The sequence below is a fragment of the Trachymyrmex cornetzi genome, unplaced genomic scaffold (assembly GCF_001594075.2).
Source record: "Trachymyrmex cornetzi isolate Tcor2-1 unplaced genomic scaffold, Tcor1.1 scaffold57, whole genome shotgun sequence".
NCBI classification, from domain to species: Eukaryota; Metazoa; Arthropoda; class Insecta; order Hymenoptera; family Formicidae; genus Trachymyrmex; species Trachymyrmex cornetzi.
In genome coordinates this window covers 747,845-768,998 of record NW_017299882.1, presented here as the reverse complement: position 1 = coordinate 768,998, position 21,154 = coordinate 747,845, and the positions used below count along the sequence as shown (strand labels likewise).

Genomic DNA, 21,154 nt, shown 5'->3' with positions numbered 1-21,154 from the left:
GATGGCAAAACAAAACTTGATTGCATACCATCATTTTTGACGTGCTTGCAATTTTTGTTTATGTTTTATATCAAACAACAAAGGTTTAAATTAAATAGAAAAATAGATGCGTTAAATTTTGTTCAGATTAATTGTTATCGTTAAGTATCATGTATTACATATATCTCTGTGAAAAGAGAGAGTGAATGGAATTGGAAATTTATGTTCTCCGTATATAACAATTAATGTTATATATATATATATATATATGAAATAATTAAGTAAGGTCAATATATTTATATATTTAGCAATTATGATTTCATAATTTAAATTAAAAATTTTTTATTTATCTTAATTATAGATATATATTTTTTTAAATCATGTCTACTTTTTATCGCAGAAATAATTCTTAATACAGATTCTAAACCGTTATCGAACTTTTGTATTACTTTCACAAATATAACATAGAAAAATCTGTAATTTTTTTCGTTTAAGAAATACGTGTACTACATCTTTAACTGTATTAGGATTGAGAACGTAGATTGTATGATGAAAATTGGTATATAAATCTTAAGCAAATAAAAAAAAACTCTCTCAAGCTACATAAAATAGGGCAGAAATAAAACTTCCCTGTAGTGTACTGCAAAATGGCTAACTCGTGTACACTGCGATAGTGCAGCGTATAATATTGTCCCTTTGTGTCCATCCAAGCAACCCTTGGGCGTTACTGCCGTTTTGCAAATAAATCAGAATCTACAGTCTAGCTACGTTTGTGACAAACAGGAACCAGCGATTTTCCCTAGTGCACCTATCGCGTAATATTATACTTTTACTCTCAAAAATATACTATCAATCCGTGTTACAGTTACGATTCATATTCAGAATTTATCAATAAAAATGCACACTTTTCTTTCTGAAATTTTGTAACTATATATAATATTTAACTGTATGATAAATACGTATTGACATCGCTATAAGCGCGTTCTGAATAGTAATACGGATCTAAATGTATAGTAAGACACACATATTTATTTGTTAATTTCACATTAAACAAACAAAAACAGTTATTATGGCAGGAACAAAACGTATATTGGAAATTTAAAATTTTATTCTTTTTTACGTATTTACCCTAGAATGCTTTGTAATAAATTTGTGATAAACTTTTTATGTGCGTATAAAATGTACATCATAGTAAAATACGTTTAATAACGTAAAACTATAAACGTGTTATACATATTATTGAACTTAGAAGAAAGCTTTTCATAAGTACGATATTGTACAAAAGCAGATAAAAATGTGAGTGGGATAAAAACAAATTGTAATTTAGCCCCATGAAACTTTTGTGAATGATAAAGGTTTTTCGGTTCTGTGTAAAGATTCAGACCGACAGGAAGGTTTTCCTCGGTACAAGACCACCTATTCCAACATTTAATGGAAATGTAGCTTCATTAAAATATGTATCAGACTACAGAAACTTTCATTCATCATATAACATTTGCGAGATAACTTTCACCCACGATAAAAAACAAATCTGGGAAAAAAGTTTTTGGCAAAATGAACTGTTCAAATATTTAATGTAAATGTTCAATTAAAATTCCAACTGAACCGAACAAACTTTCTGTATAAGGAAAACTCATTAGATAACTCATACGTGTTAGAAAAGATTCGGTTTTAAAAAATGCGTAATCAGTCTAATATTTGATGTAAAATCTCTATTGAACTTTTAATCTGTCAGAAATAATTTTTCCTTGTAAATGAAAAAATTATTAAATAATTATTTTTTGTTAGAAATAATTTTAACAAAAAAATAATTCTAAGTTTCGATCGACGAAATATTGCGCACAAAATTCACAGCTGATTTTTAATATCAGAGAAAATCAACATCATACAAAATTCAGATCGCAAAAAAATATTGACTTGACCATATCAAACATTCTGCTGTTTAATCTAGAGTATATATATGTGACAGAATTAAAATTTCAATCTACCTAAAAAATTTTTCACGCAATGATAAAATTCTTAAGTTATTGTTTCTTGTTAGAAAAAAATTACGAATGTCATGGAAGGAGATATAAAACTGACGTCATGACGAGGATGGATGTACGTGAAGAGAAACTTGCTGTACTATAAAAATTTTGAAATTTATGCTCAGAAATAAATACGTTCTGTCATATAGTCTTGGTTCTAAAGTAAATTTGTGATTCGCATTACACGGGCCATAAATCACAATGGTGGCACGGTTGAAAGGTAGTGCTAACATTCGAAACGCGAGATACATTCGCGGGGGTTCCTGGCGCAGTCTCTATGCCAGCCCGTTTCGACCAGAGTAATACATCGCTATTTTAATCTCTTGGGTGCAATACGGGCACGCGATATATACGCGGTCCGCGCGATATTGACGAATAAATACCGGAATAAACGGTACTAGCGCTCGACGCTCGATTAAGGGACGAAATTGGAAAATTTGGCCTGCGGCCATCTCGTGAAGAAAATCGCGGGATACTGTTTCGCCGCACGCGATTGGTTTATCAGGTTTTTTTTAAATTTATATCACACTACCATCGCACATTTCATATCTCTTTTCACATTTATAACGTATGTCCTGGAAGCCGCGTGTTTTCTTTAAGCATCAGATATTGGCAACCATTAACCGACATGCCAGTTATTTCAATATCGAAATATCGAATATACATTTATATTAATTTGATGCACAATCACCTACCGTTAACGATTATTTCTTGTTACATTTTTATTTGATTTAGTCAAGTGCTATTCCGAATGATATTTGCTCAACATTAGATTCAAAGCGGTACAGGTTTTATATAGACATTGAGACAACCATTTTAGCTATATTTTGCGCTAGAATTCTTTCTTCTTTGTTCGACCGTGATCCTATTAGAGGAAACAAAGACTTTCGATGCTTTTCCAGAAGTCGTCGAGCTAATTCGATAGCCTATCGCTACTCTTGTTGCGAGCGATCCCTATAAATCGCGGACGGACTCGAGTTTACGAAAACGATTCGAGGTAAATTTATCCTACCGTTGCTGGTGACAGTATCGATTGCAAAACTTTGGAAACTACTTAAAACTTTCTCCGCTATTTTTCCTTCTCCTACAAACTCTTCTTCCCTCTCTCACTTGCTCGATTCGACTCATTTACAGTTACGAGGGATGTTCCTTTTTCGATGAGATATCTATCGAAGTGACTTGCATTACATGCCCGAAACTTCGCTTCCAATGTTCTTACCATGATGCTATTTTTTGGAGTATTTTGCTATTAGTCTACATACAAACTTTTTTCGACAGCTTCAAGCGAATCTCTAGGATTTAGGATTAAGGTCAACTTGTATGGAGTCTCTGTTCGAGTAAAATTATTTAAAAAAAAGCTGTATGGAAGCTTTTGCGATGGATTCGCAGTACTTTGCCTGAAAATTGGAAATAAGATACCGATCGATTTAATATGATATCAATCACTCGACCTTGTATCCTTAGAGAAACATAATTATATTAGAAGGATATCCGATGACCAATAAAATCGACATCTTTGAATGCGACACTTTGTCGTTAAAAAATATTAAAGGTAAAATCATTTATCTTTTCTTTTCTTTAATTTTGGTATAATTAACTAACTATTATGTCATCATAAACGTATTGAGTTTCTATACAAATATTAACAATTTATTAAAAATGTATTTATAATCATATAACAATGATATCTTTCGCTCGTACTTTATTTAATATTGATTGCTGTTTTATCGTACCAACTCGTTTTAATATTCTTTATACAAAAAAACATTTGTTTTATATAATACAGTTAGTGAATAATTAATAATAAATTGATACTATGACATAGCAGTTAGTATCTTATCAGTATATTATTTTGATAATATGTATATAATGGTGCGATATGGTACTTAGGGTAACTCCGGCAAATACGCCGCTCTGGGATTTACGCCACGGAAGTCAGAAAAAATAGAAGGAATACGGATAATTTTCCCGCAACTACTCTGTTATATGCCTTTATATTATATTAGTATTGTGTTATGATTTCAGCTTTTTATTGTTAACATTAATGAAATTATTGTGAGTTGAATCGATTTGTCACTGTATTAAGTAGCGCCATCATAAATTATAATCTACATAAAATGATTACTGTAGGACATGCAAAAAACTTAGTGGTTATTTCGTGATACACGAGTGTAGAGGAATAGTAAAGCATGTTGTATAACAAAATACAAATACTTTGCTCTTGTATTCTTTGTTTAGTTCGTTGTCTTGTATATCCTACCTGTTTGGGATATATGGCATTTTTAACAGGCGGGATTTATAGCCAAAGCATACAAAGTGCGCAGATTGAATTCAGTGCACTAAATACAATAAATGCATTATATGAAATATGTACCTCATGTCATAATACTTGTAATACTACATCAGGGAAGATTGTAATTATTATTTATTACTTCATATACATATATATCATTCTTATTCCTTAATAAAACTTTATAAACGCATTTTATAAATTATTGTGTCATTTTACGTTTTATTTATATGCATTATTTGTAAATTTTTAATGAGCCATACATACCCCCCCCCCCCTTCGCCCTATGAGTAACCATATATCCCACCCCTATTGGATATACGGCAAAAATGCAAGGGTTTAAAAAAGTTTATTTTTTAATACGAAATATAAATATTTCGGATTTCTAATATTTTTTTCATAATAGTGACAGTACAATGTTTTTACTAATATAGTTCGTTTACTTTAAACATAGTAAATAATACTTAATAAATTAAGTTTTTGATAGGTGCGGCGTATATACCGGAGTTACCCTATATATCATCTTGATAATGAAACGATTCAAAAAGATTTTGTTGGTTTTCTTCTATTATAGTTTTGTCCGTTTTTCTCAAACATGCCAAATGTCCTAGTTTTCTTTTCTGTCGTTCTAATCTCATAGAAAAAAAGGAATCTGGTCATCTTATCTAAAATCTCAGATTGCAAACTTGGGGATTCTAGGATTCCAGAACCTAGAATCTCTCCGAAGTCCAAGAAACTTTGGATCTACATGCAAAATGCAAAAATTTCAGAATTCTTGATACCCATCTTAGACATTACCGAGTATATCCAAGAGGGTAATGATCAGCATATCGAGCGGAAACTTTATTCCACGCGAGCGCCCATCGAGTTACCCAATTACGCGAACGGATTGTTGACTCCTTTCCACTCGTTCTACGATCCGTTCTCCATTAAACTCGCGGGACGAGCACGAGTTTGCTTGGAAGAACGGCGAAGAGGAAGGCGAGGGAGGCGATAAAGCGTTGATGCTGCGCATCTTCCGGATGTTGCCGATCGCTGATGGAATCGCACACGTCGCCAATCCGGGGCTGCAGGTGCAACCACACACATACATGGGACGAACTATTTGGCAAACACGGATTCCAGGTTGAATGGCAAATTGTATCGGTACACGCTACAATGTGCGCATAGAATGAACGCGCGGCTGCGTTTCGATGAGGAACGCTAGTTTCTTGTTGAGAAACGTGACTTCTCGTCCTTCGAGGAGCAAGAGAAGGGACCTGCTGATGCGTCAACAGACAGGTGTTTGATTCACACGTGACGTATCGAGAGGATTTCAAATGAGAATTTTGGCTTTACGTTCTAACGAGATCAACGATATAAGCTTACGTTACGTGAGCTACGTCGTAAATACGATATAATTAACGTCTTATCAGCTAGAACTACAGGGTTGCTACAGAAAATAAATTAAAAAATTCCCTGACTTTTCCAGGTTTTCCAGATGAAAATGAAAAATTTTCCAATATAAAATATGTAAATTTTAACACATTTAAAGTCAAGAATTGTAGGGGAAAGCTAGCATATATTATTAAAAACAAGGCAAAAAAGGTTAGTAGCACACTAAAATTTTGAGTGCAAATTCAAGCCAAAAAAAATTAGTATTGGAAAAAAGAATGCAGTTATGAAAAAGAGCGATCAAATAAAAATACTGAATAAAATATAAATTTTAATTATTTTATTAAAATCGTTTAAAGTGTGCGAGTTTTGAACGCATTTCACTATAAACCTCAGATATAATATTAAAAAATTATAACAATTATCTAGAATAGGAGCAGTTTAAGGAAATTGTGAGCAAATTTCAAAATTCCAGATTTTTTACATTTTCCCGGTTTTCCAGGCCTGTGGCAACCCTGAGAACATCTTGACATTACGTACACGTTTCGCTTTACTCCTTTTCATCATTCTCTCTATCTTTCCCGATCGTAGTTCAGGCGAACGACACCTCAGCCGATTTACCACGCTGCTATGTGGTGAATCTGCATGGAGATTCGAGATTGTATATAAGGCTTATGGGATATTAGCACAACATTGGTTCTGTGTGCACGGGTGTAACGAAACACTATTTAAGTGTCGGCATCGTCAGCTGGTGCGAATATTTCTCTCGCGTCTTTAACGCCTCCGTTCATTTGCGCCGCACGTTACTCTAAATTAATGTGCCGAATATATTACAAACTTACTATTAATTTTAACGAAAAGTAGGTCAAATATCATTCTTTCATTATCTTTATGTATTTTGTATTTAATATCAAATATTTCAGTCATTTAAATTTTGCTCACAACGAAATCTAACGAGTATACTAAATTAAAATACGCACTTTATTATTATTTTCAAAGATATAATACTTCTAAAGATTAATTCATAAAAAGATGCATTTTTCACATTTTCAACCATCTATAACAGTGTAAGAATATTTCAATGTTTGACGTTACATAAAAAAAGCCATGTAAAAAAGATTATTTGCGGTGTTTTTAACATCATACTTCCTCCGATAATACTTCTCTAAAAATTATGGAGATACTTACAGCTATGTACTCTCGCAGCTATAAAGGATAAGTAAGGCGGATGGTTGCAATCACGAAGCAAATTGTCCTCCTTTCGCATGGCCACCGATCGTTCCGATTTCACCCTCCAGTGAGGTGACGAGAATTTTTCGCTGTAGAAAGGGTTGGAAGTCTGCGAGAGCTGTCGAGCGACAGACAACGAAGGGTAGCGGCGTTGGAGGGAGCAACCGTTGATGGCCGTTCCTTTTTGTCGTCGTAGAAAAACGCCACCGTTAAACTTTTTCCAATGCACTAGGGTACAAGTAAAATATCGAGTAAATGCGCCCGTTGTAGCGAGCGCCCATTAATTCGACGGAGACGCGAGAAGATGGGTAAAGCTTAACTCCGCGACCCCCTTTTACCCTACAAAGTTCACGTACATATTTACTGGCATTGGTGCGTCTTTATCCCCAGTTGAGAAATCCGAGTTTTCATTTGCTTCGTGATTGCAAAGGTACAAAAATAAAAGCGGTGACTGTAGGTGCAACGAAAACTGTAAGTTTTTCCTCGTCCTCTCGGTGTGAATTTCATTATTTCTTAATTTCACGGAAGTGTTAATTTTTGAAAGACTTGGAAAGAGATTTGTTGTGATTGTGTTACTCTAGAAAGTAGGACGCTCAGCGCATTGAAAGCTGGAAATACCAATGCATCTAATTTTAATCTTTTGCAATCATACTTTTACTTCCTCCGTTCAGCTCAAGTTTTTTTTTACTGTTCTAGGCTATATAAAAAATTCAAGGATATCTTTCAGTATTTCTATTACATTACCAAGTAGTTTTTTTAAGAAGATATTTTAGGAGGAGAACCGAATTCCTTTATTTCAGAGAAATTTGTGAGTGAAATTTTGTTCGTGTAAAAGAAGACCTATAGATTGTAAATGGAAAGTTAACCCTCAGTATACACAAGGGGTTAGCGTAACCCAACTCGATTTTCATAGTTCATGTTTTCTTCCGATACCTTTTCACTTATTGCAAAATATCTTTTGTGCTACAATATTTTAGACTTTCTAACTCAAAAATTCTTTTTTTTTCAGTCTTCAAACAATAGATTAAAAAAAAATTTGTTAAAATCGATGCACCACAATCTGAGATACAAGCAAAAAAAAAACGCTGAGTTACAAATACCCGGATGTGGGTAGATACGGACTGCCAGAGTATTGTGTGTACTGAGGGTTAATAACAAATTAAAGTTGCTATTCACTTTTTGCTTATTCAATCGAAATTGTACGAGAGACTTAAGTGGAACGATGATATGCATTGCAAATGCGCGTTATAATTTGAATACAAAATTGTCAACTTTGAGCAACATGTGTGCCGTCATAACATGTCCGTTTGTTTGCTCTTGAATGTTGGAGGACTGGCCGTTACAATTTGGACAGTCCGTTGACATTGATATCGACAGTTAAACGAGCATTCCACCGCAATGCATATACATAAGCCAGCCACTTCGAGATGTTCTCATTGCATTTCCGCCCGTATCTTATACTTTATGCAATGAGAAAACGTTGCTTCTGAGTGCAAGAGTGCATTATGTCGCGTCGAGCTTGTGCAAAAATCTTTGTCCGACATGAACACTCGGCACGTATTCGCGTCGCATTAAGAAAAACGTTGAAACGTTGCACATTTACGTTGCACATTTACGTTGCTCGTAAAAAGGAAAAAATCATTATGCTTCACCACCACGGTTCGTCTAAAATTCATTTTGTTTTTACACTTCCAAGATTTTGAGCATTTGCACTACAACTTAAATAATTTTACAGAAAATCGAAACAAAATGCATTATGAAAGTATAAATTTATTCGAGTTATTTAGTTTTGTAACTGCGCAATTCTAGTCATTTGCCCAAACTTAGTTGTCCCATTTGTTGTCTTCAAAATAGCTGATTCATTTGGCTTGTATTGTGTCGCGTAATGTTATTGTAATATCAATTTGAAATGCAAATGTCAATATTTCAGAAGTACTTAGTAATTTGTGACGTTCACTAATATGTGACATAGTGTTCTATAACATTGGAAATCTAGTTTTTTATGTTTATTTGATACATTTGATAGCTTTAGTTTGCTCGCACTCGATCTATTTTGTTACGTCCAATTTCCATTATCATGTACGTTGTTTATTTTATCCGTCTTTCCACGAGCCATCCCGCGTGGCCAACATTTTCGCGTCCGGAATTAGCCTCCATATTGGCTCGTGGTGTCTATTGGCAATCGATCGAGTGTTCAGCCAACCACCATGAATATGCACGAGAGAGTACTTCTAGAAAACGTTTCCAGCGAGCACTCCCGTCGAATGCGCATCATCGGCTGTTTGATCATCGTGTTCCGCGACACAATGGAAATTTGCAATTTACTTCGTTGACTTCCAAGTTGGAAATCATTGAAAAATATGCGCGAATATAATACTAGGTATATAAAATACTAAATAGATATGTAATATCCGACTAGACGTAAAAAAAAAAACAAATGCTCTCGAAAGAATTTAGAACTAAATTTTTTCTAACAAATATTTTGTGAGATTTAACTCATTTTTACAAATTTAACCCGTATAAATTCACGGATTGAAAATTTGTTAATTTGTTATAAATTAAAAGAGTTGTGGATTTATTAGGATTGTAAATAATCTAGTAATTTATTATATTGATAATATAATAAAAACATAATAAAATAACAAAATTAACTTCTTTTATTAAAGAAATTAAATGTCACATATATTATCGTATATATTATGGACAACATTAAATGGCTCATATTTTCCACGAATTATACTTTTTATCTTTTATTATAATTCCTATATAATGTTTTTATAAATTTCCAAACAGACAACGCATTTAAAATAAACCGCTTTCGTTCTAGTTTTCTACAAAAAAATAATCCAAAATGAAAAATGGTTCTGTGATTTCGATATTCACCATCGAAATGATATTTCAATATATGCCATACGATACTTCGTAATCGAAGGCTCTTTGTAGCTTTGCTACCTCAAATGCTGGTTATATTGCGCACGTGTTATTTCCATATTTTTTTATTAAAAAATATAATGCGCATACACGTGCGCCGCAAAATAACGGTTGATTTATGCCTCCGTTCGTTAGTAGCGATGTCGCGGCGGCAATGCGGTGACGATTCATTCGGAGTTTAACGCACAAAAGCCTGGGTGTACCCATTAGCGAGATACTTCGGGATTCAGTTGAATGCGAAAGCCGCGTTTAATGGCGGGGAATGCGAAACTATCGATAAAGTTTCCCGTTTCCGACCACGACGGAGAGTCAAAGAGGTCGTCCGCGGCCTTGTAATTTGACTTTTGTGCTGCAACGAGGGAAGTAAACGATATAATCGTATTATATCATATTATATCAACATTTAAATAATTCTCAATTATAACATTATAAAGTAACGATATTATAGCTGTGATAAATTATCAATTTTTATCATATCCCAAAAATGTAAATGCAAAAAAGAAAAAGAAACTACTTATTATGTACAACTCGATGAACTGTAGACACAATTATTTTAATAAATTTACAAAACACACACACACTCTTTTTTAATTACAATTTCTTTTATATAACAATATTTTTATTTTAAAATTAATTTTTCTATTTTTTAATTAACTTTTTCAGTTTAAAAAATTAACTGAAATTAATTTTTTCTAAAACGCGCTAAATTACATCGGTCTTCAAGTTTCCAAATATATTAATTTAATTTTTTATATTGTGCGAAAGTTTATTCTCTCTCTCTCTCTCTGTATTTATTTTGTCAATTAATAAATATACAATATATTTGGAAAATAATAATAAATCTTTCGCATAGAGGTAGAATGGACTAAATTGAAAAGAAAAATCCTTTACCATTTTGCAATTTTTGTAATAGTTAACAAGATATTAATTGCTAAAAATTGCCGAAAATTGGTCTTTAATAATTTTTTACTCAAATACTATCAACTTTACAGAAAAACTGCAAAATACGAAAATTGTTTATTTTCTTCTCATAGAACTTTACGAATTTTTTATCAATTTTTTAGTACTGCATTTTCTTATTTTTACCAATATGAAAAAACACGGTATTAAAAAATTCTAAAAAAATAAAAAAAAATTCTTAGAGCTCTCTGAGAAGAAAATAAACAATTTTTGTCTCTTGCAGTTTTTCCGTAAAGTTGATAGTATTTGAGTAAAAAATTATTGCACTGAGAAAAATTTCCGGGCTTTATCCGTTCAAAAAGTAATAAACAGATATTTCCGATTGATTTTGATCGGATTTATAAGACTATCCGATCAAATTCATCGGATAGTCTTATAAATCCGATCAAAATCAATCGGAAATAACTGTTTGTTACTTTTTGAACGGACATTTTTCTCAGTGTGAAGACCAATTTTCGGCAATTTTTAGCAATTAATATCTTGTTAACTGCGAAAATGGCAAAATAGTACAGGATTTTTCTTCTCAGTTTAGTCCATTCTGCCGCTATGCGAAAGATTTATCATTATTTTCCAAACACCCTGTATAAATAATTTGCTCATCACTGATTACATGTTAAATTGTGTTATATTAATACATATTAATATTTTTTATTAGCACAAATATCGAGAATTATTACACGATAACAAAGCACTGAATGGCACTAAATCTAGAACCGCGACGTCCCAAAACGAGAAGTTAGATGAGACTAGCTACTTCGCAATTATGATTTTAATTATGAACGGGAGTTACCGAGGGACTTACCTGAGCCGTTGTTATCCGCGCGTCGCACTTTTGATTTACGAAATTAAGTGAAAATATTTATGAGCAATTTACACGCGGCCAATATTACGCACTGCATGTTTCACGTGGTAACCTGCGCATCATCGTCTCACACTACTCCGTCGACCACGGACTTTGTCGCAAATTAAATGCGGTTGCTGTCGGGCTTATCCTCGGCGGGAAATTTCTTCTGAATTATTGACGAACTGCTGCTTTTGACTCCTGATGAAAGGAGCGTTAGCCCCTTTATTCCCCATGTAACATGGAGTGTAATGAATCTCGCAATAACTAACTCACGTTCAACAAAAGAATAATTTCTCGTGGCAGTCGTCGGCCTCATTAATTTTCCATCATCCATTAGTACAAAAAATTTTTTGAAAAAACGCCGAAAAGTATTAATTTTATTTAAGAAAAACTACACTTTTAATACTTTTATATACTGGTCTCTTATATTACGACATCCATATTCATTATTGTACTATATTTTTTTAAAACTATTGTCTTTAAACTATCATAAATTTATAGATGGGTAGATGCTTATGAAATAAATAATAATAAAGAAATAAAAGAGACAGGCTAGATTAAGCTATAACATATTTGTGAATGATTTCTGTGAAAACGACGGTCGTGGTCAGACATGGCTGACCTCACTTCGCTTCTATCACTAGCGTTGCGCTATAAAGGCATACCGCACACTCGCATTAAAATAAACTATATCCATCTACGCTATGATACACATCAAACGTGCAATAAATGTAGAATATGTGGTAGTACTATGGCGCTATCATATCCTTTTAACCTTCGGGGACGAACCGCGAGCACTACACGTGTGTTTCGACAAAAGAGTGGGTTTGTGTGCTGTCACATACGATTTTGAAAAACGCCAAGATATATACAAATTTTAAACATCGAAGAAAGAAAGAGAAAGAGAGAATGTTTACACAATATAATATAATGCTTAACTTACTATACGTTAACGTTATTGTATATAACTTCTACATAGCATAAGGATGAAATTTGTAATAACTGGCAGCAAAAATTAATTTAATACTGATTTTAATTATAAGCTCGTATATACATGTTTGCACTTTTTACAACATTTTCAGTTCATTTAACTTTTATTTCGCATTTTCGTATGCAAAATGTACTTGCAACCGAAGTATAAAACGATAGATCGTAAAAAAGTTGTTTACTAAAGAATTCTTTTTCTTGTACTACTTATTTAGGAAATATAGCAGCTTCTGTGATAATATAGATAGGCAAAGAGTTGCCTGAGATTTTTAGCGAGATTTGTTAAAATAAAAATGAAAAAATTGATATAAACGGGAGAATTTAAAAAGACAAAAGATAAAATTTGACGAAGCGGCGTTATAAAAGGCAATTGTTATAAAAATCATGGATGTTTATAACAAATTCGTTACTTTCGAGAAATTCCTGAAATGGAGAAACTCTGCTACCACTTTTGACGTTTTGTCATTCCTCAAACATGTATACCATAACTGGTCAACGCGGCCAACAAAATTGCAAATAGTTATTACGACTTGGATTCCACACGCCGTATGCTTAACATGTCGAAGCAAATAGCAATAGCTTGTACGAAATTCCAAATGTTTGGTGAGCTGGCATTAGCGTTTCTCGGAGTCCCGAGAAACCACGAGTACTTTCCGAGGATTTCAGATATTAATGCACTGGATATTCATAGAAGCTCTGTCTTTATTCGATCAAATCCAATATCCGGACTGTATATATATATTTAAAAGGTATCGTTAGTCGCATTCTGTACACTCTACGTATATTAAATTTTTTGACATAATATCGATGAAATGATACAATAAATTACAAATTAATATAATATAATTTCATATGCCTTTAAAATCAAATAAAATTATTAAACTATAAAGACAAATTAAAATGAAATTTATAATTACCCAATACAATATGACAATATTCAATTAAGGAAAATTTAAAAGCTTTGTTATTAATTCTTGTTTCGAGTCGTCAAACGGAATGAGAGCGGATGTCTTACGTTTTTCCTATGTCGATTTCAAGATTGGGTGATCAAAATCTAATCAACGCGAGAAGTGTACCAAGAGGCATCCATATGTATCATCTGTCTTAAACTATTTTGCATACGCTTCGTCTGCAAGAGAGAAAAGCTAGAAGAGGGAGAATCGGAATATCTTTCGTCCGGAAGACGGAGGATATTCTAAAAGAGAAAATGAAAAGTGGCGGACGTAAGAACGTGTGCAGGGCTGAGGAAATAAAATGTACCTTTGATGTCGTTCAGCTTGGTCGAACCTTTTTGCATTCCTTTGATATTTCAAAGTTCTATAAGTTTTCGTAGCAGATAGATCAGACGAAGAAGGCAAACTTTGGTTTCATCTAAAAAGGCTCGTTATTAAAGAGAATGTATTAAAGAGAACATAATATTATTTTACTATACGTAAGTATATTTCAGTAATTTTTACATGTTTAAATAATATGTATAATAAAAGCTTGAGCTGGTGAATATTAATATAAGTATAAAAAATTTTAATTAGTCTTTATAAACGTTTGAAAATGTTCATATAATTTCCGATAATTAAAGAATAATTTATGAGAATTAAATTTATCAAAATTATATCATATAATTTATCATCAATTATTCATTGTCAGTTTAAGTAGATTAATTATAGAATGTAAGAATATGAATAACTGCTATTTAATACAATATTTCCTATTGATCTTTACTAATATATAGTAACAATAAGTAATAAAAAATATTTAACATATATATTATACAATATATTTTCAAAAATATTCTATCAGCGTTTCAAATGTAAAACTGATCAAATTTTTAACTTCAAAATTCTTCAATTAAATTGAGAATTGAATTGGAAACACTATCAAGTCTCATTGAAAGTATTTCATTGTTATTTAGTGAACTAATTAAAAAGAAAATCGAGGAATTTTGTTCGTTTGGTAAGCCATTGCACGAACGCAAATAACGTTCAGCGTAATCTGTCTTCGTACGTGCCATTTGCCTTTGACGTTTACCACCGCGGAGGGCTCCATGCTATTGATGATAGCGGCGGCGTTGTCAGGGTTGATAGCGGGGTTGATAACGCTACGCTCGTGGACACACAGTTTCGCGGGCGAGAAATAATGAAATTTGCCGTTGACGAGGCGAATAGTGATTAATGAGCCGCACACAGGTGCAAATGTCGTATCGCTCGACTGAGGCTGCGCACATGTGCATGTACGCTGTGCTGGAAAAGTTCGACGACCGAATGACTAACAAGAACGGGGAGAAAAAGATTGATCGAAATACAATTGGAAGGAGATAAAAAACCCATGTACAAACTTCGTTTGCGGTTTCTTTGACCGATTCGAAGTCGATTTTCCTTTAGCAAAACATTGGAACTTATTCTCTGGTATTTTTTTTAAATTTTCAACAATATCTTTTGGGGATTAAGTATTACGTTGAAAGTAAAGTTAAAGAACGAATAGATAATCAAGACAAACGAATAAATTTACGAAAGGTCAATTGTACAATATCAATTGCTCGTAATATAATGCATGAAGAAAGATGTCTTACAGTTCTAAAGACACTTTCAGCTTATTTTTTAATATTCACTATACTTTCCAAGTTTTAGAATGTAATTTTTCAGCGCCTTGTATATTAATAGAACAGAATTTAGCAGTAAGAACACTTGGAATACAAATGGCTTTATTTCATGTTTCAGCTCATATATGGAGACAATGAAGTGGCTTTGGATAATTGTCTTGATGGCTCTGGCGTTGCCAGCTGCTGTACCACGAAAAATCCACAGAAGCAAGCCCAGTAAGTAAACGTTGTTTTATAGTTTTATATAAATAGTTTTCATACATAGAAAAATTATTTTGTATTTGTGTTGAAACCGATATTTGTTAAAATTTTTGTGTTGAATTTTTAACGTATTCGAGTGTTAATTTAACATAATGTAACTGTGTTATTTGAATCTTTTATGTTAAACTGATATTTAATATTCCTTAGCGTTAAAATAACATAATTTATGAGCAGTGAAAAAATAATGTAAAAATAATATAGTTTTAAAACATAGATTCTAAAATAAAAAAATAAAACGAACGTGTTAATTTAACTAATTTTATAAAAATGTTTATTAAAATAATTTTATTGAAATGTTTCCCTACAAGTTGTTTCTAAACCTTGTTAGTAATATATTTTTATATTAACTTTTTACATCGTATTATTTGTATTAATGTCTAACATTTTCATTTTGTATTAAATTAATACAGAAATTTGAACTATTTGGAACTCTTTACATAAATTTTTTTAAAGTGATTTTTTTATTTGAGGAATAATATTTTCCTTATAACTACCCACACAGTTACATTTATGTTCAATTTAATACATTTTATGTTATAAGGAAAATATTATTCCTCAAATAAAAATCACTTAAAAAACATTTATGTAAAGAGAATGATTTATCTCTTTCAATAAATTACTGTTTGATTAATTATAATTATCGCGTCTTGTTAGCTATGTTTGCGCATTCTGAAATCTCTATCTGAGAATAACGGAACTTCGTAAGGTAAGCTTTCGTATACATAGAAGAACGTATCACGTAACTGTCTGGAAAAATATTCGATCATAACGCTTCCGTTTTCACCGTTATCCTATCACGGACATTCCTATATGATAGTCCCTGAAAGGATCGGAGAGCTACTCGATATATCGCGAGCAGGCGGAAAGTCGATTTTGATCGGAACAAGGCTGCGGAGAATCACTTCACATCGTGATTGAGGAAAACCACCACTGCTTGTTTTACCACGTAACAACGGTAAGCCGATCTCGAAAGATATCTGTGATTGTTCAAAAATATTACTCTGAACACACAATACTGCTATCTAAAATTGTTTTACGATAAATTCTCGATATTTCTATCTGGATAATAAAAAACGAAGAAAATATTCAATTTTTACCAAACGGCAATAATATACGGAAACAATAAGACATTTAGATATCATCAAAACAATAATTCAAAAAGATATCGTATCACATGTTAGCAGGAATAGCATCGAAACATTTTTCAACTGGACATACGAGTAATTTCCGAAATGATTGGAAACCTTACGACACGTGGCGAACAAAGTTAAGGGAAGTTAAAAAGCACATCATGAAACAAACACGAATTTCCGCATCCTATAGTTACACGGAATTCTTTTTTTTTCTTTCTTATTCTCATTTTTCTTTATGTCCTGATCGACATATTTTGCTGGAGAGCAAAATACGCTATTATTTTCACTCTCGCAAGATCTGATCAAGATTTTCTCTTTGCTGCTCCCGCAAAGAGGAAATGAGTAGTCACAGCTGTGTTGGACTCAGGCCTTCGTCGGTGGCAGATGTCGGTTATTGAAAGGAAATATTTTCTTTTTGTTTTCAGCACCACGATTGTACGGCGACAGAGTCCCCATCAATTTAATAAGGACCACTAGCAGTAAGGTACGGCAAAAGATCGTGGACACCCACAATTACTTTCGCACGCAGGTCAAGCCATCTGCCGCCAACATGCTCGTCATGGTAAGAATTCTATTCCTATATATTTCCATTTAATAAGAAAAGAAAAATCGATTCCCGCCAATTCCCGTTCGTATTTGTCGAAGGCACATTTTGATATACTAGTCAATTTAATATATTGAAAGACTAAATTAATTACAGTTTTTCAATAATAAAAATTTTATTAGATTTTTGAAGCATTAAAATTATACGCACCAGAAATGGTTATTTTACACATCACGTTTATGAGCCTTCAGAATATTTAATCATGCAATAATAACGGTTTGTAGGTTATACCGTGCTTTTTTTAATCATACGAATGTTTTCCGTGTTAAAATCCCAAGTGTATTTTACATGTATAAATATATGTACGTAAAGCGAGAAAAATTGTTTGTCAGAAATAGATCTACAATAATGTCACTTGATAGCGAATCGCTGCAGAACAACGATAAACGGTTTAAAAGGGGAACTTATACTGAAGCATCTTCTGCTGTAGCATTAGAAGTACAAACGCAAAGTATTTCAGCGAGACAAGAAATCGATATATTCTATTTCCGTTGATCGACGCCTGTCCGCGTGACTCGGAGCTTCAAAGTAAAATTGGTTTCGCCGGGCGGAAGTAGATGTTACGCGCTTCATCGGAACGTTTACGAGAACTTTCGCCGATCGCGATAACCACCTTTCTGTAAATTTCATCGGCAGTTCATCACGATATTTCAGAAACGTTCGCTTTTTGTCTGTCATCGTTTTCGCGCTACAGCGACGCGATCAATAGTCAATATTGAGAATTTTGATACACTTGTCATCGTGTTTTATCTACTCGCGATGACATACATATTTTTATTATTTCGCGAATGAAACATGGGAATTTTATCAAGGTACAATATAAGATGATTTCGCGATTTCTATAGAGATAATTGTGTCAAATTTTTATACATACGAAAAGAACAGTTTTGTTGAAATATCTAAAAATTTTCTACATATAGATTTGAAAATAATTTTATTGATATCCATCAAAATAATTACATAAAATATTCAAACTGGTTACTAAAATCAAAACTTTTTGCAGCATGGCATTGTCATTAATGCTTACGTTAAACGTTCTATATAATTATTTTAATGATCCAAAAAACAAAATTATTTTTAGATTTGTATCGACCTAAATTTTGAGATACTTTAACAAAATTGTTTTTTCTATGTACATTTCACTACTGATCATTTGAAATGAATAAAAAAGAAAAAATAAAAAAAAGATCTATAATGCGAACACTATTTTTCACAGATATGTCTATTAAATTTATCTAAAAGGTTCGTTGTATCACTCAAAAAAAGAGTTAAAAGTTTCAGCAAAATCGGAGCCATGGATTTCAATGTACTTTGTGTTTTATTTAAAAAGAAATATTTCACTTCTCTTTTCAAAGTAGTCCAGTTTTAATTTTGTTTAATACAGAGCTTGATAGAAAAAAAATAAATCTTTTATATCAACTTAAATATACTTTGAGTGATAAAGAGACAGAATCATCTTTATCTCTTCTACATTTTAAACACAAAGCATAAATAGTACCAGTGGTATTTAATACACACAGAATATTAAATACTGCTGATAATATTAAACATTGTTATAAATCCATTTTTTAAATAAAGGAATTCTGACGCGAACATATGTATATATTAAATATAATTTTATTATTATAAAATTATTATTAAATTTGAAGTTTCAAAAATCTAGATTTTTTTGATATCAGCTTCACTTGAATCTAGGATTTCTTCGCGCAGAATTTATGAATAATGCGAACGAGCGGTTTCGCAGCCTGTTCGAATAATAGTAGGGATGCTCGCTTTGAAATTCTATCGATTTTCCCAGATTCTCATCTTTCGATGCGCCTTCGACAATACGTTGTCACTTTTCAAAATGGAATCTTTCCAAACTCTTCTCAGTGTGCGTATCTCTTTCCTTACAGAAATAAAAATAACCTTTCGACTACACTATAATCTTGATATCAATATTGTCGGATGATTTCGTTTGAATTCGATATTAAAAGTATGATACACTTTAATTATACATTAAATATTTTATGTAATATATTTTTAAATAATATAATAATAAATTTTGTTGTCCAATATTAAATATAAAACAATGCGGACACACACACATACATATAAAAGAACAATATAAAATAATAAATATAAAATATCGATTTTTTCAAAATGGGGTGCCAACTTCACATTGGCTGATTTCGAAACAGTTTCGGAGTAACGGGATTTTGAAGTAAGGAAATCTAAATCATAGTAAATGATGTTTAACGTTCGTTATTCTGAATCCTGAATCTTTTTTTGGTAGACTAGATTTTTCATTTATCCCTAAAATGTAAACAATGCACGTTAAGGATGACTTCCTGTGCGAACATCTTTCTGAGATTACTATCATTGAATTGGAAAAGGCTAGGACGCTCCCATTAAATGACAAGCGAAAAGTTCCGACCTCACACTACTGGATGTTTTTCTTTGGCGACGAATGAAAGATCTAGTCTACCAGAATGAGCTTCATAATGCAGAATAATTATGGTAACTGATACTTAACATTGCTGATATTATCCGCGAAACTCCAAATATTTGTCATCAAGTCCAAAACAATTTATTAATTCGTGCTAGAAAGTGTGCTGAAGTCGATGAAGGAATTTTTGAACATGTTTTGTAAAGCATTATAAAATAACGAACATTAAACAACATTTAAAATAATTCATATTTTTTTACTTTAATATCTCGCAACTTCGAAACCGTTTATTATTAGATATACGGAATATACGTTTATTAGACATTTTCACTTGTTTTCATGTGCTGAAGCTGCTGTAGCAATTTATGCACTATATGCAGAGATGCCTTCTGTATACGTCCATGATATTATATTATAAAATTAATTAGAAAATACACACAGATTTAGCCAGTTTATTCTTTGTAAAATTTGCATGGGGGTAATATTCGGAGAAATAATTACCGGTCACGAATGAGAAGGCACTCTTCTGAAAACGCAACAAAAGCAACATAATAAATACAGCAGTAACATAATTCAACTTCCTCGTGCACAATGTGCATTTAATTTGAGTTTTTGGCAACTTCGCAGCAGATAACGCGCGCCGTTAATTGGACTGATTAAAATTAAGCGGCGAAAGCCCTTGTTATCTGCTCGTTTCACGATTTTCCGTATTTCTCTGGAAATTTATCAGAATGTAAATCCTATAGCAATTATTGTTTGTAACACGTGCCTTTCTTCTATTTGGATAATAAAGCATGATAATAAGATGCGCGATGTTTTAGAAATAATAGATAATTAAACAACGGTAACAGATATTTATATAACAGAAAACAATTTTAGCTGCGAATAAAGCATAAATTTATAATACCAATATTATTACGAAAGGACTAACACAAATACTATAATGATTATGGCATTAACTATTTATCTCATATTTTATTATATAATATACATATATTGTAATTACTTTATATACTCTGCAGGCAAAAGTTTGAAAATATATTTAAAAAATTAATTTCTATTTTTGAGATTTTACTTACTCAAATATTTCTTCAGATTTAATAATAGTTATGGGAGACAGAGAAAAGAATTATTATAAAAAAAAAATACATTGTTATGGATATTTGAGAGCAAGTAATCATAAAGTCAATTTTTTAAATGTATTCCCAACTTTTGGTCAAAAGTGTATGTACAATAATGTATGTACATATATATATATATATATATATATATATATATAATGATGTTATTTAAACGTGAGACTGTAAATTAATTCTTACTGATATAATTCTATTACTCTCAATGAACGCTCGATACTAAGATGTTAAACGCACTGTGCATACAAAATAGCGGATTTTGTCAGAGATTTACCTTACGAAGCGGTTTACTTGATCAGAAAACTGAATTTTCGAGGTTCGCCGTCGAGTACGGTGCAAGATTTCAATTTCCGCCTGCATCGACGTTATTATCC

At 32.2% G+C, this 21,154-nt stretch overlaps 1 protein-coding gene across 4 annotated transcripts in view; it reads left to right on the top strand.

The window, feature by feature from the left end:
* LOC108766176 (cysteine-rich secretory protein 1) overlaps positions 1-21,154 on the top strand; it is a 56,902-nt gene that overhangs the window by 26,818 nt on the left and 8,930 nt on the right. For all 4 annotated transcript variants that reach the window (XM_018515323.1, XM_018515321.1, XM_018515322.1 and 1 more), the window contains 2 exons: positions 15,337-15,434; positions 17,038-17,174. In XM_018515323.1, coding sequence (XP_018370825.1) covers positions 15,344-15,434; positions 17,038-17,174 — 228 coding nt within the window. In that variant the 5' untranslated portion in view covers positions 15,337-15,343. The remainder of the gene's footprint in view (positions 1-15,336; positions 15,435-17,037; positions 17,175-21,154) is intronic.